Source organism: Dreissena polymorpha, chromosome 4 (genome assembly GCF_020536995.1).
Source record: "Dreissena polymorpha isolate Duluth1 chromosome 4, UMN_Dpol_1.0, whole genome shotgun sequence".
NCBI lineage: Eukaryota > Metazoa > Mollusca > Bivalvia > Myida > Dreissenidae > Dreissena > Dreissena polymorpha.
This window is the reverse complement of record NC_068358.1, coordinates 5,090,509-5,117,480: the sequence shown is the minus strand read 5'-3', so window position 1 is coordinate 5,117,480 and position 26,972 is coordinate 5,090,509. Positions and strand designations below refer to the sequence as shown.

Sequence of the window (26,972 nt, the reverse complement as noted above, 5' to 3'; positions counted from 1 at the left end):
TTCATAAATTAAAATCAAAAAAACTATATTTAATGCGAACGTGTCATAGGCTTAAATTCATTATTCAGAATTACTGAGTTCTTTATTCAGAATGAATGAAATCCTTTATTCAGAATTACTAAAATTCGCTTGTTGAATAAGCAACAGAGACATTACATTCTATACATAGATGGTGACGTCACTACGTTATTGTCCCCTCTATGCTAAGACGCATCACATTCCCAAGGTTTGGAGTATTATGCTTCCGCCAAAGTAGTTCTGCGTAGGAATGAAAATGTTAATAGTGAAAGAAAAATCGTTTTATATTGTATGTTTAAACGGAATGTGGTTTAAAGAAATATTATTTAATTATGTTTAAATGTGATTTTGAATCTCTATTAAGACTGATAGCGATGATCAGAAGCACGATTACCCGACCTTCTTTCGCTTTCACTTTTCACTCATAAAAGAAGTGCTACCAACAATTCCTTACGCGTTAGTACACAGGTCAGTAAGACCGGTGTGTACACGCTGGAGACATTACGGAAGACAAACCTTCGGCTGAAAACATTACATCATGAAAAGACAAACAAAGTGTCCATTTATATCCGAAACGGAATTTGATATACGGGTTCTATTCGGTGTATCTTGTTCCGAAATTAAAGAACACAAAACCACGTCCGTTGCAAATAATCAAAGCAATCGACAAAAAACATGTAATTTATCACATTTTTTAAGGAACCACCACAATGCAATTTCATTTAAATTCATAGAACTTAGCGGACATACTCTTGAATGAAGGTTGTACAGGCACTATGGTTGGTACTCTCGCATTTCACCTAGGCGATCCAGGTTGATTGGTTGTCACCGATCATGTAGTGTTTTCTCCGGGCATCCCGGCTCCCCCACCCCCGCACAACACAAAACCACGCCAAAATTGAAAAATATTTCAGAAACAACGAAATAGCTAGACATTGCAGCTATAATTCAAAATTCTTACCAATTTTCGTGAGTCTATTAAGTTCATTAGGTAGGAATGCTAGGCACACTGCTTATCAACATAATGTGACCTCTGGCTCGGAAAGGACCTCATGATTTTCGAAATACGCATACGGCGTCATGAGCTTAACCAATCAGGATGCATACTTTCATTGCAATTATAATTAAATTATTATAGCATTGATTATAATGAATGCAAAGCCCACTGACAGAGATCGTTGTGGCGTAGTGAATAGTGCCCTCCTAGTATTCTGGACGTCTAAGTGTTTTCTGTGAATGGGCGCATTCGCAATATCTTATCTTATCACTCAAGTTCTACCAATAAAACTGACTTCAATACGTTATAGGTAGTTGAAGCATTTAAGCATAACTAAATAAGTATTAACTACTGATGTTTATATGGGTTTCAAAAGGCTTAAGATTCTTTATTGCTGTCCAACAAATAGTTAAGAATGTAATGTCAATACATGTAGTGTAATCTTACTGGTAATAAAGCGTTTCGAGGATTATAGAAAACATTTAAGCCTGTGAAGTTATTTGAAGAGGAATAAACAAATTAATTTGTGATGAATAGTGTGAATTAAAAGCCGCTTCATTGCTATTGAAAGGGAATCTAGCAAAGATTTTTTCTATGGATAGCAGATATTTAAAGTACAATATGTGAAACACAACGGTATACAACTAAAGGCATTTATACTAACTAAGCTGCGTCAGTTTATGTCTATGTGATGAATAAATAACGAAGTGTTCTTTCATGTTGTTACTTTAAAGCTTAAAATATATTTAAAAATATAGTAACACTTTCCTGGATCACATTTACATTTTATTTGTGAACTATTGATTTCCCTTTCAAACAAAAGAAATGTATACTTGTAGCTGGTCTACTTTCAACAATTTTTACTATAAGTACACAAGTGTAAGTGCATTACCAAATTGGTCAACATAAAATTAACATTTAAATTCAATAATAAAAAGCAATCAGTATGAATGGGCTTTTTAAAATCCCAGTTTCCATAACCAATTCATTTAGTATCGATATAGATATACAGTGCAAGATCTAATTAAAATCAAACATGAACAGTAGTGCATATATGTGTCATAAGAGTATGCATTCACTATCCTTCTTCCCTTTATTATAGTTTCATCTATTCCTTAAGATTCGGCCACATAATATTTTGTACAAAATATCGTCAAGGAACCTGTTTTTGTTACTAACAAGTGTTCTTTACAAATCTGTGTGCACTCTTTTATTATGTTCACTTATATCATCAATAGCATATATATTTATTGTAAATAATGATAAATATGATTGCGTCATGTAATACATAATGTTGTCTCATGCCAGTGCAAGCTAGAATTTCACCACGTTATTTCAAAATATATTTTCAAACGTGTATGCCCACACAAAGTGGGAAGCATTAAGCAATGCACATGTCTGTCCGGCCGTACATACGTCCAAACATCTGTGCGACGCTAAACAGTTCACAGTTGAATGCCCTTAATATGTACGTGATCGTAAAAAGGATCTTGGACTGCGACAATTTAAGGACGACATGTGGTCCTTTTTCAATTTTTCCAACACAATATAATAAAAGTCGTCACTTGCCGCCATACATTTGCTTATTATACATGAATAGACACAAGATCCGAGATCTAACACCACGTTTCGCTTTATTCTTCATTTATTTTAGTTAATGATCGATACATTGTACTTATATTGGATTTATATATACTTTGTGTCATCACATGTTACAAGCACAATACAAACTTGATAACAAATTTTATTTATTATCAGTATATTAAGTTTGAATATAGTTTGTTTAACCGTTACATGCGAACAAACCTGTGAAAACGTTTAAGAGCATGTGACTGGGCACTGTTTTCGTAAAACAGGATATATAGCAACGAATTGCTCTGCTATTGTGTATTAAGCTCTAATGCCAGTAATTTAAATGAACATATTAACCAGTATTTATACATTTGCTCCTTAAACTTAAATTGAGAAAAGTTCCGAGATATCACAACACTATTGGTATATTGTTTTATAATAAAGCTTTTATATGAACACTACGACTCATCGTTATATGGCTGTTGTAGTGGATTGATACTTTGCGTTGTCATATTTTAAGAAAATAACACCATACTGTTGTGTTTTATGTTGTTTGTTATGATTAATATAATATAAGATTATTTGCAGAATGTGAACCTCAAAAATTCGGACAAAACTGTTCTCAGAACTGCAGCCTCAACTGCGAAGGCCTATGTGATCATGTGACTGGACATTGCTCTTGTAAACCTGGATATAGCGGACAAAATTGCACTGCTGGTGTGTATTTAGATTTTTAGATTTGTCCTGAAATATCAATATGAACTTTCCATTCGAGCTCTCCTGTGCAAAAAATTTAATCAATTCAACATAGAGATTAAGCTTCTTTGTTTATCAGAGAATAATTTCAATAATTAATTAATAATTTCAATAATTAATTAATAATTTCAATAATTAATTTATTTATGCAATATCATCCCTGGTTGTAAAAACACATTGAACTGCTAAAACCGTCGATTCGAGCATATGCATGCTTATTAAAAAACACATTAAATGTATATTTATATGTAAATTTTTAGTCTATTTATTTTAGCATAATGTCCTGGTGTTGTTTTCTTAGATTTCGTCACTCGAGTAGAACCAGTATTTGATGTCTTCATGTAAAATCTTGAGAACATCGCTTGGCGATATATCTACAACGCGTTAGCGACTTCATTTATATCAATAATTGTTAACAACATGTTCAGTGATTTTGTGTGCATGTCCACCAAAAAAAGATTGTAAGCATACTTAATAATTACAGAACTGAGTGATTTTCCAGTGGAGCTAGTGTCAGGAGGTTCGACCGGGATGCTTATTCTCCTGTTTGTGCTAATTATTATAATAGTTGTATTGATAAGAAACAGCAAAGCCAAACGAGAAAACGAACGGTGGGTTGTGTATTTTATTAATAATATGAATATTTGGTCAAATAGTAAAAAATGCTTTTCACAATTTATTTTTGGATTTATATAAACCACAATTTGTAGACTGTTTCAAATTAATTTTAATTTTAACCTCAAATATTATAATGATGATCGAATGTGTACAAGTTGGAACTATTTTTCGACCGAAAATTGCTTTTACGCTTTTCTTCATATAATCTTATAAACATGTATATACCTTAAAAATACCTATTAGTGTTATGCTTTTTAATGCGAAAATTTCGTTTACCGATGTTGAATGGACCTTCACCGATTTTGGCATGTGTTGGAGTTTGTCATTAAATGCTTTAAATCTTAACATCGGAACTAAAACGTTCAGTATAAAACAAAAAATGAATTAAAGAAAGAAATAAAGTAATACACATGGGCTCGAACCACTGACCGTTGGAGTAAAAGTCTATCCACAAATCAACTCGGACACCCGTGCTAACTTTGTCATAGGGCTATTTTCTACTAAATATAAACAATCCTCGTAATTTCACAAAATAAAACGATAAAATCAGAACTTTCCAAATGATAAAATCGTTTCACGTGTGTGACGCTCTAGAATTGTCAGGTTTTTAAATCGTCAAAAGATGCATATAATGGATATTTAATAGCATGGTAAATATTCAGTATTACCGTTTCCATGCCAAATCATAACTGTAACGAACATTTGCAAATCTGAAAAAAAAGTTGTCGAAAAGATCCCTTTAATATTTATAGATTTAAATAAAGAAAGAACCATTAAACGAATTATTTTGCCGTTTTTAAATTTGAAAAAAAAAATTTATGTGGCTATTGGAACGGCATACTTTCGCAAAAGTTTTAAATTGTTATTGTGTTTAACATGTAATAAACAGCATGCATTCTGTAGGTCGAATGCTGTAACCAACGTTAGTCTACCGAATATAAGCATCGATGGCAAATCCCGGCAAGATACCGCTAATCATCCAGAAACTGGTAGGAGTTACAATACGATATGGTAGAAAGTCTCACACATACACAACGTTACAGTTATTGAAAGTCTCACACATAATTTTTCGACCAAACCAACGTGAAAGAAACCCGTACGAGCGTGGTTTATTGAATCATTGTATGAAAACTGTTACAATCAATAACAAATTCCAATCCCTATGTAATTCAGTGTAAAACCTTCATATTACGCCGACATAATCAGCGGATCCCCATTACAAAACTTTTTAAAAGAGATCTGTAAGGCAAATTTGATTGAAGTAATACTAAAGCAGGTAATGTATTTTATAAGAAAGTACTCGACCTAAAGCAAAGTTCTCTGGATTTTTTTTCAACATCTTTTTACCAGTTTAGCTTAAGTTTAGTGTAAACCGCCGCCTTGCAAATTTTGCATCTACAATCTTAAACCAGAAACGTTATTTCCAAGTGGACGTCAATGATTTCATAGACAAAAAATGTCGCAAAAAGAAATATCATAACGATTATCTTAAACTGAAAACAGGTTTTCGGTCGATCAATAAATTGTGATGATGTATGAGGCTATTGATTGCAAATGTCATTGAAGAAGTGGCATGTAACATCTTCATTATAAAATGGAAAGTAATGTACAATGATGCGTCCTGTAACAATAAAGAAATCATATTTTGACTGAAACTTGTTTTGTTTAATATTGTAGTGTTCGTTTCTGTTTCTTAGTAAGACCAGATTGTACATGCATGATTTGTATTCAACAAGGTCTTTTTTAGAAAAACAAAAAAACATATAATTATTTAATGTCTCACACTTTTTTTTTATTTCAAGAGCAAAATAGTTTGTCAGTATCGGCGGAGACGCCTTTTGTAACTATCCTTCAAGAAGCGGTATACTCGAACATGCTGGACCTTCCGCCCGTAGAGTCCTCGGGAACCACCATTGCCCTGACTCAACTCCAGGGTTATGTGAGGTCAAAAAGCGCGGATGAGCCATACTTTGCCTTGGAATTTAAGGTTAATGAAAAGGCTAAATAAAAAATTCAAACTTATTTTTATCCATGTTTTACATGCATTGATATGATCTATATGGTATTAGATAGCAATAGCGTATTATTACATCAATTGTAAAATTATTAAACCAGCATTCCCGTTTTATAAACTTTCACCTCCACGAGATCTCCTTTATTATGTGTGGTTTATTGCATACAATTATTGAGATAGTTCATTTTAGCGGTAATTTTTTTATATAATATATTGATAATCCAGAAAATTCCCTACGGTTTGCAACACCCAAATACTACTGCAACGGCGACAGTGAATGCGGGGAAGAACCGATATAAAGATACGTATGCCTGTATGTGATTGGTGTTTTCTTTCACGTTATATGTAGGTTAATCTACATCCGCAATGCTTACTGTGCATATTGTTACGTGTTTTACATTTATCAGTACATGAACAAATATGGTTGTCCAGTGCTGTTTTTCTCGAAAGAACTGAATTGAGTAGAATATTCGCCTATGTTTTATTTAATACTATTTAACATCGGAGTAAAAGAAGACAAAAATTGTCAATTCGTTCTTCGATTGACATGTTTCTTCTGGTCAATTTATGAATGAATTTGGTTATTTAATGAAAACAATCGAAAAATGTCCATTGATTGGATCAACTCACGAGATTGAATTTTGAAGTAATTCATATGTTCAGTTGTATACATTCTACACTTTATGGTATGTATCCTATGCGCTCTTACTGACCATTCCTTTTTTATAACGAAAATACCAAAAAATCGGAAAGGTATTTTCTTTAGTAATTCACTTTCCAATTTACTTATTGACTGAAAGGTAAGAACAATGAGGATTTATTATGGTTTAGATAAGTACATATACATGTAGTTGAATAGTTATAAGAAACATTTGACGAAAACAATATGCACAATTTAGTGTCAACTGCCATCCACAATTCGTGACATACGTATGCCATGTGAAATGGGAGCGACTCCCCCAAACAAACAAAAATGAATTAAATATGTTTGTGTAAAGTACTTATTTTTGCCACGTTACAGCTCTGATATGCCAATATTTCAGATGACCACTCTCGTGTGGTGCTTAACACTGTGGATGGCAATGAAGGCAGCGATTACATCAATGCTTGCTTCATCGAGGTGCGATTTTAATACTGGTGTATACTGGTGTAAACCATATAGTTACTATACAGTAAGGCAATGCGCATCGCACCGATGTAAAAAACACTTACGCTTAAATAGTTTTGCTCGCAAACAACTTCATGCTTCATAAGAACAACAATTATTATGATTATTATTATTATTATTATTATTATTATTATTATTATTATTATTATTATCATTATTATTATTATTATGTGGTGTTGTTGTTTTTCTTTGATAGGGTTTCTGCAAGAAGCGAACTTACATTGCATCACAAGGTGAGTCTTGTAAGACAAAACTCAACGATCATAATGGTATTCCAGTTTAACTCATAAAAACAGCAGTTGAATCGCTTAATAAGCTACGGCTACAATATTTCCTTCCTATAACGGTGTTATACGAGTGATACCAAATGTACTTAAAGGCCCAACGGAGGCCATGATGGATGACTTCTGGCGCATGATTTGGCAATATGACGTTTCTACCGTAGTCATGGTAACGAACCTCAAAGAAATGGGAAAAGTAAGTTATATTGGTCTGCGTAACGGTGGAACGACTTAATGCTAATATATAAATAACATATGAGGAAATGTAATTAAGTAAATGCTATTAGATTAACATTTTGCGCGATTTTAAATGCATTATATACTTATAATATACTTTTAAAGAACCTTTTTTTTTGCTGTTAATTTGTCACTTTTTTATGAAAAAAATCTTATTATCATCACGGTATGATTACTTTTACTAAAAACTGCACTTTGGTTACACTTTCTTTGATACGAATGTACGCAAACAACATGCATATTCTTACATTTGTCATGATTTATGTATTGATTTTCATACCAAACTTACACAGATAAAATGTCTGCGGTACTGGCCTCTTGAAGTTGGTTCCCAAAAAGATTTCCAAGCACTCACAACAACTTTGATCTTTAATGAAGAGTTCACAGACTATACTGTTCGGAAGTTTAAATTGTCACACAAGGTAGAAAATAAGAGTGCTATTTCTCGTTCTTTCCATTTCTATGTATTATTCGTTTTACAGTTTGGAATACGAATGTTACCATTTCTTTCTGAATTTACTTAATTTATAGGGAAATATGTATATTTACATATTTAGTACATTTACATTTTCTTATGTATTATTGCAAATTAGATATTTGACACTGGTACGAAATCACCTTTTACATAACGTTTATTGCTAATTTGTATTGGTAATTCCCGAGTTAAAGCATAGTATCAGTTATATAATTTGCACAAAAAGAATATAACTACAGTGATTGAACAGTTCACCTTTTACGTCATTTACTTATCCAGTGATGCATATTTATAGGGCGTCATAAAGGCAACAAAGGTCTCTATTACGTTTGCTAACAATAGCTATGCCGAGCGAACCTTATACCTATCGTGTGCGCATGTCATATATATCGCGTGCGTACGTCAAAGCAATTGCGTGTCCTCGCAATAACGTTCGCACACTAGAGTTATCGCATGAGCATGTAATACAACCCTTACAATTATTTTCTATTTCCCTTTAATACCACCGTATATTTATCATACATTTGTGAAATAAATAGGCGTAACATAACTATCGCAGAAACCAGAGTGACACGCTTTCATCACGACGTATAACAAACATTTATACCAGCTTTCATAAAGGTAGTCCTCAGTAAATATGACTCATTTCACTGTGAATGAACAAAAACTGTCACGTGACCACAAAAGTCAAAGTCAGTAGTCATTTTATGACAACAAAAAGCCGCGCAAGGTATGTTTTTTCCAATATCTTTGCTGATCATCCTCTGACTTTCATACGACCTAGTGCATGCAATATGGCATGCATATAGCTTTCGATCGGTATATCACGCGTTTTGTGTGTTGCTCTGGTTTTCGAGAACACTTCGACGCAAATTTCCATTTAAGAATCAAACGTCAGTAGTAAAATTACAAAGAGTCAGTGTTCTCGAAAATTAACGATCACAGAACTGTCTATGCTTTACCGGACGAACATATATTACATATGTCTATGCATAAACAAACACAAATATTTACCAGATATTAAATAAACGTTTAAAGAGTGAAATCAAATATGACAAACGTCAGTAGTACGTTTAGGAATGGCAAACGTCAGTAGCAAAAATATGCAAACGGCAGTGGCCGAATAAATGCAAGCGTTTAATTTAATGAAAAACATGTGAAACAATATAATTTATGCTAATTTAGATTTAAATTAGATTGAATTAGATATAACAAGTTAAGATTGATGTCATAAATTAATGCACGACATATATAATTTCTGCAACAATAAAAATGAACTAATGTGTAAGTGATATTATGTGCATCTAACAGTTTATAGGTGTCTATCGCAACCGTTGTTTATTTTTGGTGTTTTCACTTCATATACACGTATATTCGTTAATGCAGCATCAACATATTGAAAAAATATCCCGGAAAGAGAAAAATAATGTTCCTGGGTACATGGATTTTTTGACGTCATACGATCAACTTTCCAGTTGTAATCTACATGCATAGGTCATTGGGTTTATAACGTTCAATTTTATTTATATTTTCTCTCTGATCGGCGTTTCTTGTTTGATTTAATTATTATTATTTAATTTTTTTAACAGTCATATAAACAACCAAGCAATGTAATATGGAATTTTTACACCCATTATTGCTGCTTCTTCCTGTATTTCCGCGATGATTATCTGAAATACTAACTTAATGACGCTATATTCTTAAATCTTTTTTTATAAAGAAGGAATGTAGTTGACAAATGTTTGTAGTTTCATTTGATCGTTCGTAAAAAAGTTGTAACTCTGTTGCTCTGGTATATTCAATACCATTGAGTAATTAAATTGAAATTAAATTGAATGCGTTTTAATTCCCGTTTAATATTGTTTAATCTGAGTTACAATGCTATGACTTTAAATTTTGTTTACACTTAAATGTATTATGAAGATTGCTTGGCCAAGTGTGAGGTTTAGCGCCTTATAACCGGTTTAAACCCCCAATGCTTTGCTTTGACCGTTCCAAGGCGGTGACCCCAGCTTTATTCATATTTTGTGTTTATGTAGGTTTGTATTGTGCTGTTTTGTACTGTTTGGGCAATCGGTCACTTGCCTTAAATAAAGGACCAACTAATTGTTTATAATGAGAATTCAATACTGCTCCAGCAGCTGGAGTTTCACTTCTTTATTTTGAATATCAACCGTACTTTCGTTTTGACAACTGACGACAGGAAGGATTCGATTTACAGTGTGAATCTAAATCGAGTTTTATGCAGATTCGTTCATACGACACAAAGACACTATTTTGTTTTAGGATCATTTCGACTAAGAGGACTCACTAGTCACGTAAACTATCGAATATAATATATATTTTTTTATAAATAATTGGTAGCAAGAAGCGTTGCAGATTATTGGTCATTAACCACATTTTAACTAATTTTTTTGACCTGTTAATTTTTTCAGCTCAATTCATAATATCAATTTAATAAAATAATATGCAACTTATTGATTTGTGACTTATACTATTTTACTTGTTTGAACATTACAAAATGATCCGTGAAACAAAATAAGTGTCTTTGTGTCGTATGAACAAATCTGCATAAAACTCAATTTAGATTTACATTGAAAATCGAATCATTCCTGTCGTCAGTTGTCAAAACGAAAATACGGTTGATATTAAAAAGCTTTATATTTCCCTTTCCGGGATATTTTTCAATATGTTGATGCTGCATTAACGAATATACGTGTATATGAAGTGAAAACACCAAAAATAAACAACTGTTGCGATAGACACCTATAAACTGTTAGATGCACATAATATCACTTAAACATTAGTTCATTTTTGTTATTGCAGAATTTATATATGTCGTGCATTATTTTATGACATCAATCTTAACTTGTTATATCTAATTTAAATCTAAATTAGCATAAATAATATTGTTTCACATGTTTTTCATTAAACTAAACGCTTGCATTTATTCGGCTACTGCCGTTTGCATATTTTTGCTACTGACGTTTGCCATTCCTAAACGTTCTACTGACGTTTGCCATATATGTTTCACTCTTTAAACGTTTATTTAATATCTGGTAGATATTTTTGTTTGTTTATGCATAGACATATGTTATATATGTTCGTCCGGTAAAGCATAGACAGTTCTGTGATCGTTAATTTTCGAGAACACTGACTCTTTGTAATTTTACTACTGACGTTTGCTTATTAAATGAAAATTTGCGCCGAAGTGTTCTAGAAAACCAGAGCAACACACAAACCGCGTGATATACCGATCGAAAGCTATATGCATGCCATATTGCATGCACTAGGTCGTATGAAAGTCAGAGGATGATCAGCAAAGATATTGGAAAAAAACTTACCTTGCGCGGCTGTTTGTTGTCATAAATGACTACTGACGTTGACTTTTGTGGTCACGTGACAGTTTTTGTTCATTCACAGTGCATTTACAGGATACTTAGTCGTTATAGATCTTATGACGTCATATTCGTATACATCATCTTTCCTCAGGACAAACCAAGTGTCTCGCGTGTGGTAACCCACTTTCATTATACGGCATGGCCCGACAAAGATGTGCCCGCTAGCACTTCGAGCCTCTTGCACTTCTGGCGTAGGATCAGGGCCCACGATCCCGACAAGAAGCAACCTTGGGTCGTTCATTGCAGGTATTTCAGTTGACAAATTAAGTTATTTTACCTGGTAAGTATTAACGAAAAACAAGTACATTCATAATTGAACGTTTTGATTTTTGTTTGAACGTCTTAATATTGCTCAATGTCAGCAACGTCATAAAAGAAAAGAAATTTGAGAGAAGTGTTATTTTGTCTTCGAATTTAAAGACATAGAACTATAAAGTGTTAATTTTTAAATCAAGTATGTTTAAATAAATTTTGATTTCGTCTCTTGTATGTTCGTTTTGGTCCATTTATCAGCGCCGGTGTTGGCCGTACGGGCACATTCATCGCCATGGACATATTGATAGACGAGGGTCAGGCCAGGCAGACTGTCGATATCTACGCCTGTGTGACCAAGTTGAGACAGCAGCGAGTTAACATGGTTCAAACAGCGGTGGGAATTTTTAATTGTTGAATAATATGACTGCCCAAAAAACGAAATTATTTTTATGCAGATGCACTACTCAATTTTTTCCGCATTGAAAAAGGCCGTAAGTTACAAATTCTTACAATGCAACCGCCCCATGTTGTTAACGTTACATTTTGCATTTACTAAAAGAATCCTTCCAGAACTAGAAGGATTTCGAATTTGTGACTTTTTCGCAAATTCGTTTTATTTTCTAAATAACCTTTTAGATATGGTTTACAGTCAGGGTATAATTACATGAACGATCAAAACTTGCGTGATATTTTCTGAAGTTTTTATACATGGCTTACAGTGAAACATTTACAATACAATAAACAGTACACACTTTAAATAATATACAATAACAATGATATTCCAATGGACCTTCATTGACGTGGTGTGTAATGGCGGCAACAATGTGCATTTGTTTCAGGAGAATATTTGGTTAGAATTTATTCCTATTTAATTTTAAGTGATGAACATGATTGAAAATTCCCTCTACTAAGACATATGTAGAACAAGATATAATACACGTAATATATATTAGATATAAAAAAAAACAGACAAGCAAAATTGTGTGAACAATAAACATTTAAGTAGATATTGAACTAATGACTTTCGATTCAAACAATGCAGATACAGTGGAAAGCAGTTGCCATTCTTTTCCTTTCCACAGTAAATGTTCTCTTTACATGAGGTATGCACACTTGCAACCATTTTATGCCAATATTTGTGTCTGATTTAATGGGATTTGCATAATCGAATTATTACCATTGAAAACGTGTTGATTGCATTGTCAATTTTATTGCGGAGGTTTTCTCTGATATATTATACTGAATCTTCTTTTCGATAATGTATCGTTCTAATTTTCAGGGCCAATATAAATTCTTACACAGACTGATGGTGGAATACCTGACTCTTCGCAGTCAGTTCGTGTCAAACAATGAGTTTGCCAATTACCAAAACACCCTTCTCCAAGTCGACCAAAAGCAAAACAAAACTGGACTGTTTTTACAATATGAGGTTCGCGTGTTGTGTTAAAGTGACTTTGTAAACAAGATATCATTTGATTATCCATGACATCTGACTACATTAAATATATTTATGACATACAATACTAGTCAGAGTCTGAAACCTATTGCCATTTGAAAACAATATTTTTTTCAATGTTAACCAGTTTAGTAAATAAATTTATGTAAACGTTACATGAAAAGTTTTTAATGTAATGACCGTGTAGATATTTGTATAAGTAAGTGTCAAATAGAAGTCTTTAAGTAATTAATATATCTCGTCATATACAACTTGACCATCATACTGATTATGATCATATTGTCGAGCTTCCAAGGTATATCGCATAAGGATGGTTAAAGTTGTCTCATTGATCGTGTCGTGCCCCTTCTAGACAGAGGCATCCTACCACACACTGGAGCTTCCTGGGGCAAACATCAAAGGTGACGAGGGAGATCCTTATTCCGTTGCTAACATGCCTGAAAACGCGAAGAAAAACAGATTCAATGCTATACTACCGAGTACGTACTTACGAAAAAATGCTTTAAAGGGTACCATGTGCTTACAATAAAAAATCGTTTTATACTAGGAATAATGTGTTGCGAATATAGAGATTTGGCAATGCCCATTGTGGAACGCCCTCACCATGTTTCTTCAATTCAATTTTCCTTTCTTCAATTAACTCTTATAATTATAATTCAGTTAAGCTAATGTAAGCATCATATAATTTATACCATATAATGAACAATTGCATATATAACTTACTCCATAAAAGTTGTGTCGTATCAGCAGTCAGACACATTCATTTAATACTAGTATAATGTAAAATTATTGTAATGTATTTCTCTATTTTGTAGATTTGTACAACATTTCGTTAGTCACATTCTGGTGTTTCACAGAAATTGACAATTGATAGTTATTCGTTCGTACTTTCTTCAGTATGCCAGTCCATCAGTCCATAAGCCCGCAAAATATGTACATGTGATAACTTAAAAAACTTTTGATTAAACTGAGTATTCATTAGAATGGCAACCTATTGGTGAATTGAGCATTTTCAGAAAGCACCTTTCACTTTCTACCAGAGGGCTAAGGTCAGATCACTGCTTTTGTCTCGCCTGCCAACCTGTTTATTCGTGTGACTGTTCATCCATTTGCAAACATTTGAATGACTTGTACATTATACGATTTATAATGAATTGTACATTATACGATCATTACACTTTTGAAGTGACGACGGGATTATCCATGACATTTAAATTCTCCAGATGTCACGTTTATGTACATGTTTATTTCACCTGATGTTAAACGTCTGCTGAATGTTTTTATTTAAAAAAAAGATATGTCACCCAAGTGATAAATGGACAATGGATTCAAATAGAAAAACGATACGTATGTTCATCTATAGGGCATTACGAAGGTAATGCGCAATCTTTAATTGATAGGGGTTGTCACCGGTGCGTGACTTATTTTTCGAATGACATTGAGTGCAGTTCGGGAGCAAATAACGATTTCAGTCCGTCCTGCTTCGATTGCGGAGACTAAACCGAAGTCTTATTAAAACGGATATCATGTTATTGTACGCAGCATAACTTCATTAGGATTTCAGAATTTGAAATAAAACAGCGTGCATTAAAAGGGCAAATATTTTTTTGGGTATGCAATCGTTTTTAATTGGTCTTAATTGGCAAGCACGGAATGCCTACGTTAAATATGTTATAACAATAATGTTTGAGGGCCAGCCATTTTTTAACTTACTTATTTGAAATTAGTGTCAGAAATTAATTTATTACAATCACTATTGAAGATAACCGATATCGAGCGATGTTGACTGTTCCTGTGGACGGAAGAAATGACTTCATCAACGCTGTCTTCATGCCGGTACGATATAATAGCATGCTGGCGTATATCGCTTACTTGTGTTCTAACTATGTATTTACAGTATTTATATCATCGGAAATATAACTATTTTGTCGTTGTGTATAAAATCAATATAACATATATTGGACATAAGTATTGATTGCCCTACAAGAAGTTCCACGAAATTTACTAAAATATTTCTGAGTTTTGGAGCCGAATCAAGATATGTGGCTTTGTAAGCAAACTATAGATACATGGTTAGGGCTGTAATACATACCATGTCATTTATTATTTCAGAGCTACAAGGTGGACAACAAGTACATCCTTACTCAGAAGCCCCTGTCTAACACTGTGGTGGACTGCTGGAGACTCATAGAGAGCAGGGACATCAGTCTGGTGGTGACATTCCCCGATGAGGGAAATGAACAGGTAATTGCAAACATCACAATTGCTTGGTAGTAACATTTCACGATGAGGGAAATGCGAAGGTAATTATTCATATCACATTTGCTTGGTAGTAACATTTCAGGATGAAGGCGATGGACATATTTTTGCTCACAGCACATCCGTAACTTTCCCGAATAAGGGAATTAATCGGGAAGTTGTTCACTTTACATCATATTTCCGGATGAATAAGTTAAGAAATAAGTGTTCACATAAATGTGTTAACATGCATCGATGAGAGAATTGTTCACAACATTTTGGTAACATTCCACAATGAGGGAAATACACATGTAATTGTTAATATCATATAAATATCTTTCCTCGAGAAGGAAACGAACAGGCAATTTGTTAAATCATATTGGTATTATTCCTCGATGAAGGAATTGAAAAGTTAATAAATATTTTGATTAGTTTGGTACATTCTTTCAGAACGGTCGAATGTTTCCTACTACAGGGTCACTCACTGTGGGCCCCTTCAACATCATGTTCATCACGGAACATCACGAAGAGAACTATTTTGTTTCAAGAGTCTTCAAAGTTCAATACATGAAGAAGGTTAATATTTGGGGATTTAGCATATGTTCATTCAACACTGATTATCACGTAAAACAATTTGCTCCCAACCACACATTTCTATAGTCATGGCCGTTTTAACCTTAACAAACTATTTACCTCTTCCAAAAAGCACTTTGTATAACATCCTTAAGTAATAATTTATCTTTATGTTTACCTTGCTGACGACATATAGTTTGAAATATGCCACTAGCATCAACGTAATGCTACAAAAACAAGAACTGTTTAATTGATTAATACATTAACTATTATCGTATCAACAGTTGCCTTGTTGCCTTCAGTAAATTCGATTTGATATTGTAGTAATAATGGTCAGTATAACAATTAAATAACTTGTTATAATGGTGTACTGTTGTATAAGGCTGCACGTAGTAACTGTCAGATTGTGTCTCTAACAAAACATTTGAATACCATACCAATTAAATTGATTGGTGTCAAGCGTTCCCAATTCTGTAGGAGAGGACGGTAACGCAGCTGCTGTACCAGAAGTGGCACAGGTGCCAGATGGCACCGCCAAATGTCGGTGAATTTCTGATGTTAATGGACGCTGTGGAGAAGAGGACAAAATCTTCAACAGCATTGATACAGTGCTTGTATGTACCGTTGCTTACACTGTGCTAACACAACTTCCCTTGCATGTACAATATTGACGTACGTGTATATTAATAAGCGATATATGTTTTAAATATAAGTATAATATTCTGGCTCTAGTGTATCGGCGCTCCGGATAGAATAAATCAGAAAATACCAAACTGACCGTCATTTTCTCGCAGCTTAGTTAAATGAATCAAATAAAACTGCTATAAAAACGTAAACCTATATCAAATGACCTTCATAGGTTTAGAATTAAAAAATGCATGTAAACACATAGTTATTTCATTTCATAATATGTCCATGCAGAGATGGTGCTACAAGAAGCGGCCTGCTGCTGGTACTGTTGTACGCCACGGAATGCATGTCCAAGGATGGGGAAGTGTCGATGCCTATGGTCATCAGGCATCTTAGAACGAGGCGTCCGCAGCTCATACCGAACTTTGTATGAACATTGTATATGTTGAAACATCGCGTGTTTAACTTTCGTAACTTGGCAGGAACATATGATATTATGTGAACCGTAATGTCTTCGCAAATTTACACAGTTCGTTATGTTAACCGTAATCATAGCTCACTTTTCATATAAGTACATGTATGCTGATTTTATATTTCTATATTGATTTCTTATTTTAAAAGCTTTTAGTCAAAGCTACACTGATTAAGCCATTACTTTTTACAAGTACACATTTTGTTTTATCATTTCAGGAACAGTATCGTTTTTGCTACAGCTTGCTGACACAGTATGTAGAATCCAATGTGACATACGCCAACACATAGCGTCGAGAGAGTATTGATCTATGGGTAGTTACTAATGAAATCTGGAAGTTGCGGTTTATGACATGATGCACATATTAGAACGTGACATATGGCGCTAGATGTATATGTTCATGAATATTGCAAGTTTGCACTTATTACGATATAAATGATTCTCATGTCTCCACATTATCCAACTAGATTGAAAAACAATAGATAACATTTTCAAAAATACTTTTAAAGTTTGGACCCTTGGTTTGTTTGTAAACATTATTTGGCCTACATACTATTTAAGACTGCAATAGAGAATGTCCTCATTGAGCTACACAAATGATGGATCCTGGATTGCATTTGGACTACCTAGTATTAATTCATGTTTATTTACATTATTGTGAAATAACTTCTGTGTTTTGATTTGATTTTTATGTTTCATTTCTTGCATTATATACAGTATTTCTTTTTAACTTATATCATTGAATAGTATACAATTACCCTTGACACAAACAACTCAAGCTTTTGATTGTAAACAAAAACAACATCCATGTGTGAGATGACGCAAGATTGGGGCTATACAAACATTCTCTAATGATACAACTATATGTACGGAATTTAAATCACTATTATGATCAGAAATATCACGAAGAGTCCAACGGTTTTGGGGATTTATATAAAGTTTATATCAAGTTATAAGAACATGTTCGGATATGTTTGACAAATTCAACATCATTAGGCCACAACAAATTGAAGATTTGTTCTACGGATTTTTGCTTCCCAAAAATGGAGCGAGCGAGCGAAATAAAAATAAAATTAGTTTTATTCTTTTTTTGTTAAATCACAGGCGAGCGAAAAGCGAAAAATGATAAATAATATATTGTCTATGTAAATTGATAAATTTATGCCAAATAAACGCATGATATCTGCACAATACCAGTACAAGATCATTTAGTAGTAATAATTGAGTTAAAGCCCTTATCAAATGTTCGTAAAACTAAAAATTGAAATCTCGAATAGCTGTTCTTCTTACTCACACCAGGTAGTGATTACTAAAATTTAACATTGTACATGTAGTTTTCATGATCAAAGTTATATAAGAAGCTCAGTTGTATGTCAATGATGGTTTAATAACATGAAACAATAAATAATACAATAAATATAAAGCATAAGCAGTGATTTTTCTTCGCGTCATACTTTACAGCTTGTGCCTTTTTCATTGAGTAGAAAGTGCGTTACACCATGGGAAAATTGAATCATTATTATTATAATTATAGATAACAGTATACCAATTGTTAATAAGTGCATGTTTAACTGCTTTCTCAAATTTATATCATAAAGTGCTAGGGCATTAAACTACTGTATGATAAACTCAATAAACCAATTTAGTTAATTTAAGCAGTTTGACCTATATTTTCGGAAATTTTGGCGAGACCTTTTTAAAAAAGATGTTACATTTTCCATTGGGAAACAGCTTTGTTTACATTTTTCAATTTGGATACAGCTTGTAAGAGGCTGTAATTTTGGGCAAAAAACACTGATACGAAATATCTCGAATTTGTATTAGTTCTAAATATCACATGTTATGGTAGTATACAATACTCGATGCATTACTTTTGTTAGTTTAGCACTGTTAAAATTAGAAATGTGAAGTTAAAGTTTTGTAAAGTAAAAACAAATAACTACCTAATGGAATTAAATAAGAAATGGGTAGTAAAAGTTTTGTATTTTATTATAAAAAGTCAATCAAATCCCAGTAAAGGTGTTTAGGTCCAGAAAGTTTCTTAACTTTCTTACTTATGTCAAATTCATGTTTTTGGGGCAAAATGTACATCTCGGATTTAGCCATCAACAGTTTGAACTAGTAGATAAGCGGCTCGTACAATTTATATTATACTCGACATCTTTGTGTCCAGTTCAACAGCGACACTCGTTTGAATGTTATTTTTTTAATATTTTAACTTAATCAATACCAATAAGTTTATTGCAGATTTTGACGCATACCGGCGATATTTCACATCCTGATGTAGATGCGGTTGAAATATAAAATTACTTAAATCATCTGTGATGCAAATAACATTTCCATTTGTGTCTTTGGTCGACATGATAAGACAGAAGGACGCTGCCATTTGTTTTTACCATATACCAATCTAATAACGCAAAGCGTTATAACAGTCTTTGTCGTAAAATACGTAGGCTAAATTAAGCTAAATCATTTAGTAAATAGGTGCGCAGCAAATTTGTTGCTGCGGGCGCATAATACAAATAAAACTATTTTTATTTCGTTTTAAGATTTTTAGATGCGGCAAATCCATCGAACATTTAATCAATTTGTTGTGGCCTTAAGGCACTTTACAATGCGGTCTACTGGCATTCAGAGTTAGGTTTAGTGTACCGTTTTCATACAACATATACACACCAACTTGGTATTTAGATGGTGCACATGACGTAAATGAACTAAGCATATTTGCAAATAATATTTCGTTAATATTAAATGTTCATATTAAGTAATCAGTTGACATTGCAAAGATTATCAAAAAGTGTGTTTTAAACAACGCATAGTGTTCACAAAATAAAACATGTCGTTAAAGGTTGTTCATATTCCCATGGAGTCAAAATTGGCCACCTTTCGGTGGTCTCGTGGTATGTAGCATCTTTTTTGTGCCATTTTCAATGAGTTGCGGGCAAATAATTCCCCTTGCAACATAAATATCAAACACGGGGACACACGTGATTTATATGAATCTGATCATCAAACTTATTTCAGCTATCGAGAAACATTTGCTTGTTGTTTTTGTTTTTGTGTTCATCCACTGCGCTTGAGCAAATTTGGTGTACAATATTCAACTTGATTTTGTATAAATGGATAAGAGTTTTTATTTATGATTTTATATTGTGCTTTTATTTGCTTCAGTTATATTTCTGCTGATCTGGCTTGCATCTATCCATTTATTGGTCAAATGGCAATTGACTTGAAATGTATTCTCTTTTACTGCTATGAAATTTGAATTGTGATTGTATGAGGTTAACTGTTATGTTTATGTTAATGTTTTGCAAATAACTCTGGGCTAACTATTAGTTTTCGCGCTCATTTAAATCGGTTTGAAAACACAATGCTTCGAATTGACCGCTCCAATGCGGGGATCCCGTTATTAGAATAAATAATGGACCACATGCTATGATAAGATATTTTCCTTCTGGTGCAGCTGAAGTTATAGTTTGTATATATTTCAACCAAAATAAAATATTATAAAGGAATGCGGTTGAATCCACTTTCGAAGCCCTTTAATATGCATTTGAATTTCAAATATATGAACTTGTTTAATGTGTAATGTATATTTTATTATTTGCTTTCTCAAAATAAATTTTTCTCACATAATAATGTTTATTTGTATATTCTAAAAATGAAATATAAAAACGTTTGTTGTGAATGATTAGAATTAAGGCTTACTACGGTAGTTAAGTTAAAAAAGTAAAAAATAAGATTTAACGAATGCTTATTTTATTATAATGAATCTTTGCTATATCATAACTAGTCCAGTAAGAATGGCGTTTTTTGCTTTACAATTACCGATATAGTCGTCCTAAGCCCCGAATTACCCATGAGGCAGATCAGGCAACTGTAAATAGGCCCACGACTTAAAAGGGCACAAATGAGATCGTGACGAAAGCAAAAAAATACTGACTTACTTAGCCTAATACAATGACTTGACAAAGCTAGTTATTGTATATTAATGTTATGTTTCGATTTAGGACTTGACATCCTAGCACGAATATTGATTTGTCTTACCAAATGACAGTCATTTATTTTTTGCAAAACCGTATTATTTGGTGGTGATTTCGTTTTCAATATGTAATTTTATAACTCAAAATGGACATTGTCACATTTTATGTCTTGCCAGCCTTGGCACTGGTAGGCTCATTTAAACGAGTGAAATAAAATGGACACTGGCGTTCTAGTAGGCACAACATTGTGACAACACATTACAAGTTTTAATGGTTATATACTTAAACATTTTGTCATTCTATTTCCGTTTGAGGAAAGTCTTGTATCTACTTGGGCTAAAACTGCGGTATTATTCAAATGTTAAGCTAAATTTAGCCACAATATTTGCGAACATCAGGTGAAAGTACTACATACGACGTTTTATAGTACCTGCAATGACTATGAGCTACAAAAAAGGTTTGGAAAATTTTATTTTATGGTATAGTACATAGACTTGATATGGGATTGAGTGCCTGCGAAGCTCCTACGATCAATTCAAACGTTTAAACTTTCAGTTTACAGTTTATGGAAAGTTTTCAAATGATTTCATCTTAATAGATATCTGACTAGAAAATAGGTACAGTTTAAGATTCGAAACTGTCGAAAACGAAAATATTTTGCACAGCGCACACATTCCCGTATTACCCTAGGCCTGTAATTTTAAGACATCTCAGGAAAACATTTCATCTGATGATTTCATCTTAATAGATATCTGACGATAAAATCGATACAGTTTAAGATTCAAAATGGTCGAAAACGAAAATATTTTGCACAGCGCACACATTTCCGTATAATCCTAGGCCTGTAATTTTAAGATATGTCAGGAAAAAATTTGGGAGCCGACTGGACTTACACAGGCAGTCATATATGCCTCCGAAGGTGACATAAATGCTGTCGAAGTAAAGGCTTGTCGTGTGGGGAATAATTCATTACTGACAAGATGTTTGACAACAATAATCATTGAAAGAAACAAGAAAAAAATAAAATGTAAGATTTTTAACATTGAAATATGACTTTGGCATACATAGTTTACATAGATGCATAATCATTGCAGATTACTCACCATCTATTCGTGGGGAATTATGCTCAAACGTTATATTGAAATCAACATCGGCATTCAAAATTAATATATAGAAAGGAAAATAAATGCATTACCTGTACCTTTAAATTGAAGCAGTTATATGCGACATGTCATAAGGAATAGTAATCAATAGTCTTATCAAAACACTCCCTGGCACTTAGAATTTAAAAAACGGAAAACGAATACATATGAACTTTGCCATTGAACTGTGACTTTGACTTTTAACTATGGCGCATAGGATTTGTACGCGACAAGTATTCTGGTCGTTGGAAACACAATCTGAAGATGCATTTAATTCCTCTTAGGCGTTTAACGCTGTTTATTTTACTGTCTTGTTTATGTATAACCAATTTCTTAGTTCATTTTTTACCGATGTAATCAAATCAGTATTGCATGTCAACTTTATACATGTACGTATATACTTGAAATAGGGAATATGCGTTGTTTTAAAATTTGGATAAATGTTAGGGGGAAACACCGTCAATACACCCCGTTAACATAAAACAGAATTTCACAAATTGATTCCGCTTAATTAAACCAAAATTAATACGAAGATTAAACAGATTTAACTGATTTACCCTTATTCTAGGCTCCGATTTCACGGAGAAAAATGGTTTAAGAATATATAGCTTAAGTCCTTTATTCAGTTGATTCCTATTATTATTTTAGAAGTTGACGGTGTTGTACAAAACGTATTTATGCTGTTTATTTCTTATATAACTTTCATTCAAAGCTTTGCTTTTTTAATGATTTTGTTGCATACTTAATGTAGATATGAAGAAAATAAAAGCTAAAGCTTCTATTATTAAAAAAGACACGATGAAATGAAACAAAAACGACTATCAAATATATCTCGTGTGTATTAAAAGGTTGTAGAAAATAGCATCAAACAGTTAAACATGCAGATCATCGCGTTGCAAATTCGGGAAGAAGCGGCAATGAGGTTGTAAAAGGATAAATTAGTACAAATTATGTAAGACTATGAGATAGACAATATCGTTGTCTCTTAAAAGACATACACGACTCTCAACAATAACTAACGGGTAATTATTGTTCGCACGAAAACTGCACCGATTTGTTGATTGTGTGAGCATGGTAGTCTTTATCGAAGGCTTTACTTATCTATTACACTATAAAATCAGTTTGAATAAAAACAAAGTGAAACTTATTAATGACAAGGAACCGATCGTCAAACAGTATGACACACAACACAAGTGATAGATGCGACACACATAGACAGAACACACTCTCAAACATGAGGTGACCGCCTTAAAACTGTCTGTTCAAAGCATTGTGAGATTAAATTAAAATGAGTTTCGAAACTGAGAATACGAATTACTTTATTGAAATAATCATGAACACAAACGTTTCATTACCCGTTTTTTTAATAGATGCATTCCCACACTAAAAATTGTACTGTTTCGTGTATTAAAATAATCTACATGGCGTAAAAACATGTGGTCCGTATGGTCAGAAAATCTGTGCCGTATTGTCCGCAAATCTGGGCCGTATGGTCCATGGTCCGTTTTGTCCGTATACCTTTCGGCCATATTTGCGAAACGTAATGCAGATTACATTTTACCATTAAAATTGAGTCCCATTTATATGTTTCAGTAATTTATTAGTGCCACCTTATGTGTACTCTATCAATATTTCAAAATGATAAAACCACAACAACTGTCGAAACTGTGTAAAATATGCTGACTTTTTTTAGAGAATATTTAGTATAATGTAACCTCGAGAAAGCGCAATTTTTGAAACAAAAACAACAAAACCCAAAATAAAACAAACGTAAATATTCCAATCGATGCGGTGGCGCGTCTGTATATAAATTGTAATTGCTTTGCTATTTATGTGTTTTTGGATGGTCTTTTCATATATATGCAGCCAATTTATCGATAACTTAACATTAAATGTAGATTTATAATAAACTGGAGCTTTCGTACCAAGGAGTCTACGTTCCAGTCGACAACAGACTTCGCACCATATACATATACTACTCAAAATTTGCTAAGGATCACTTTTTATAGTATGTGTAATTTGAAGTTCATCCCTAGCTAGATTTAGCCAGCATCACGCATAAATAATAAATCAATACATACAAACAAAGACCTATAGATTACAAATGAAATCTATAGGTCTTTGATACAAATACAGTCTTCGAAATTAGCACACGCCCGATGGCCCATGGCGAGTAAAATTACTGCCAGGCACATACAAAAATTCACGTTTGTGGCCCGCCGGGTATGTAAATTATTGAAGCCAATTGACAGTTTATAAAAAAAAATCGTAAGCGGTTCTTGATATTTGCAGATCTATTTTTCCATTTTGCAAACAAACACCTTGCCGTAAGTTGTAAAACAATGAAATTCGATTGGTTTAACAACACACACCTGCTTGCACACGTCATCGTTATTGTTTTTGACCGATGCACAGTCTTCGAAATTAGCTTTGAAAAGTTACATGCCAGTCGGGCCAGTTACTTCAGAATTTTTACATGCCCAACATATTTTGTACATGCCCAAACTTTTTTAACCAAAATTATAACAAATCACAACATTTTAACACTTACATGCTACACATAGTAAAGCAGAACATTTGTTTCAATAGTAATGAATACAACTACATCTAATCAGTCACTAGAATTAAGACGGTCGATCGTTACACCAGTGCTCTTGAAAAGAGCGTTCTCTGGTGTCCTTGTACCATTTCTTGGCTTCCTTTTTCTCTAAATCATTGTCAATTTTCTATTTTGGAAGTGCTTTATCGGGCTTAGCCCCATCAACATACCTAAGATACTGCATAGCCTCTATGTCGACAATGACATTTGTTTACATTGACAAAAACGAAAGCGTATTACTTGATTGAAATGATCGGTTCAAAAAGCATCTTCTCGATTAATGTCTAGAGAAACCGTCGATAAGAACCGAATGTGACCGAACTGCATCGGTCAAAAACAATAACGATGATGTGTGCAAGCAGGTGTGTGTTGTTAAACCAATCGAATTTTATTGTTTTACAACTTACGGCAAGGTGTTTGTTCGCAAAATTGAAAAATAGATCTGCAAATATCAAGAACCGCTTACGATTATTTTTATAAACTGTCAATTGGCTTCAATAATTAACATGCCCGGCGGGCCACAAACGTGAATTTTTGTATGTGCCCGGCAGTAATTTTACTCGCCACGGGCGATCAGGCGTGTGCTAATTTCGAAGACTGGATGCAGTTCGGTCACATTCGGTTCTTATCGACGGTTTCTCTAGACATTAACCGAGAAGATGCTTTTTGAATCGATCATTTCAATCAAGTAATACACTTCCGTTTTTGTCAATGTAAACAAATGTCATTGTCGACATAGAGGCTATGCAGTATCTTAGGTATGTTGATGGGGCTAAGCCCGATAAAGCACTTCCAAAATAGAAAATTGACAATGATTTAGAGAAAAAGGAAGCCAAGAAATGGTACGAGGACACCAGAGAACGCTCTTTTCAAGAGCACTGGTGTAACGATCGACCGTCTTAATTCTTGTGACTGATTAGATGTAGTTGTATTCACTACTATTGAAACAAATGTTCTGCTTTACTATGTGTAGCATGTAAGTTTTAAAATGTTGTGATTTGTTATAATTTTGGTTAAAAAAGTTTGGGCATGTAAAAAATATGTTGGGCATGTAAAAATTCTTAAGTAACTGGCCCGACTGGCATGTAACTTTTCAAAGCTTATTTCGAAGACTGCAAATAAAATCAAAAACACAGATTCTAATATAAAAACCTGAAAATAACAAATTAAATTAAATTAAATTGAAGATAATGTGAAAATAAAAAGTGATCCTTAGCAAATTTTGAGTAGTATATATTACATTTGCTATATCAGTGCTCACGCTGCTGCCAGACATTATCGCCAATGGCGATTATTTTATCCAACTGGCTATAATTTATTTCTTAAAATTGTCGAGAAAATAAATGGCAATTATTTTATCCGCCTTCATCACCAAAAAAATTGCCTCTATCGTCGAAGTACCTGTTATTGAACAGCACCTATTATCGAACGTTTTGTTTTGGTTCTGTATGCGCAATATTAAGCGCAAAAGTGCACATGAGGTCACATCGATAAACAAATGGTCGTACATGAAGTCCATGACCTACTTGCCTACTAAGCTTGAAACAAATGAACCGAAAACAGGTTAAATGAATGCATTTATTGTTATTTACACGTTTTTATGTATTTTTTGCTATTACTTTTTGAATGCTTTTATCAAAACCTGCATTTACACACCAAAAAGCATATTTCCGTTTGCAATTTTGATTGTAACAGACGCAGATTTTTTTGCAGAGTCCGGGTCACATGATAGTCATGTGACTTTGTATATACTGGAGTAGTATTTATGCACTGTCCGGTAATGGGTCATGTTTACATCGGCCACCATTTTGTTTTGTCTGCTAGAGGTGACCATAACCAGGGAATCATTGTTATGATTTCTTGAAGGATATTTGCTGGAAAACTTTACAGATGAGTTAATAATTATTGAACTGTTAGTCATAAGTTAAAACAAAATGTTTTTGTTATTTTAAGTGTTTCAATTTTGACGTAATTTCTTAGGTGTTCGATAACTGGTGCGTCACCCATACAAGTTTTACGGCAAGTGCGAAACGAGTGTAAATTGGGCCATCAAGCAGGAAAAATCGCAGGTTTTTTTTTCCACTGTT

The 26,972-nt window shown here is 33.3% G+C and overlaps 2 protein-coding genes across 9 annotated transcripts in view; both read left to right on the top strand.

Moving 5' to 3' along the window:
• LOC127877412 (uncharacterized) overlaps positions 1 to 20,794 on the top strand; it is a 120,652-nt gene extending 99,858 nt beyond the window's left edge. For all 4 annotated transcript variants that reach the window (XM_052423267.1, XM_052423268.1, XM_052423266.1 and 1 more), the window contains 19 exons: positions 3,176 to 3,304; positions 3,828 to 3,954; positions 4,865 to 4,950; positions 5,764 to 5,948; positions 6,201 to 6,288; positions 7,019 to 7,095; positions 7,340 to 7,376; positions 7,523 to 7,620; positions 7,955 to 8,083; positions 11,629 to 11,783; positions 12,051 to 12,186; positions 13,072 to 13,221; positions 13,601 to 13,727; positions 15,011 to 15,084; positions 15,361 to 15,492; positions 15,937 to 16,062; positions 16,537 to 16,673; positions 16,981 to 17,116; positions 17,380 to 20,794. In XM_052423267.1, coding sequence (XP_052279227.1) covers positions 3,176 to 3,304; positions 3,828 to 3,954; positions 4,865 to 4,950; positions 5,764 to 5,948; positions 6,201 to 6,288; positions 7,019 to 7,095; positions 7,340 to 7,376; positions 7,523 to 7,620; positions 7,955 to 8,083; positions 11,629 to 11,783; positions 12,051 to 12,186; positions 13,072 to 13,221; positions 13,601 to 13,727; positions 15,011 to 15,084; positions 15,361 to 15,492; positions 15,937 to 16,062; positions 16,537 to 16,673; positions 16,981 to 17,116; positions 17,380 to 17,451 — 2,201 coding nt within the window. In that variant the 3' untranslated portion in view covers positions 17,452 to 20,794. The remainder of the gene's footprint in view (positions 1 to 3,175; positions 3,305 to 3,827; positions 3,955 to 4,864; positions 4,951 to 5,763; positions 5,949 to 6,200; positions 6,289 to 7,018; positions 7,096 to 7,339; positions 7,377 to 7,522; positions 7,621 to 7,954; positions 8,084 to 11,628; positions 11,784 to 12,050; positions 12,187 to 13,071; positions 13,222 to 13,600; positions 13,728 to 15,010; positions 15,085 to 15,360; positions 15,493 to 15,936; positions 16,063 to 16,536; positions 16,674 to 16,980; positions 17,117 to 17,379) is intronic.
• Positions 20,795 to 24,001: 3,207 nt separating this feature from the next.
• Positions 24,002 to 26,972, top strand: part of LOC127877905 (uncharacterized) — a 42,646-nt gene continuing 39,675 nt past the window's right edge. For all 5 annotated transcript variants that reach the window (XR_008048663.1, XR_008048662.1, XM_052424222.1 and 2 more), the window contains exon 1: positions 24,002 to 24,099. The gene's annotated coding sequence lies outside the window, so the exon portion shown is untranslated. The remainder of the gene's footprint in view (positions 24,100 to 26,972) is intronic.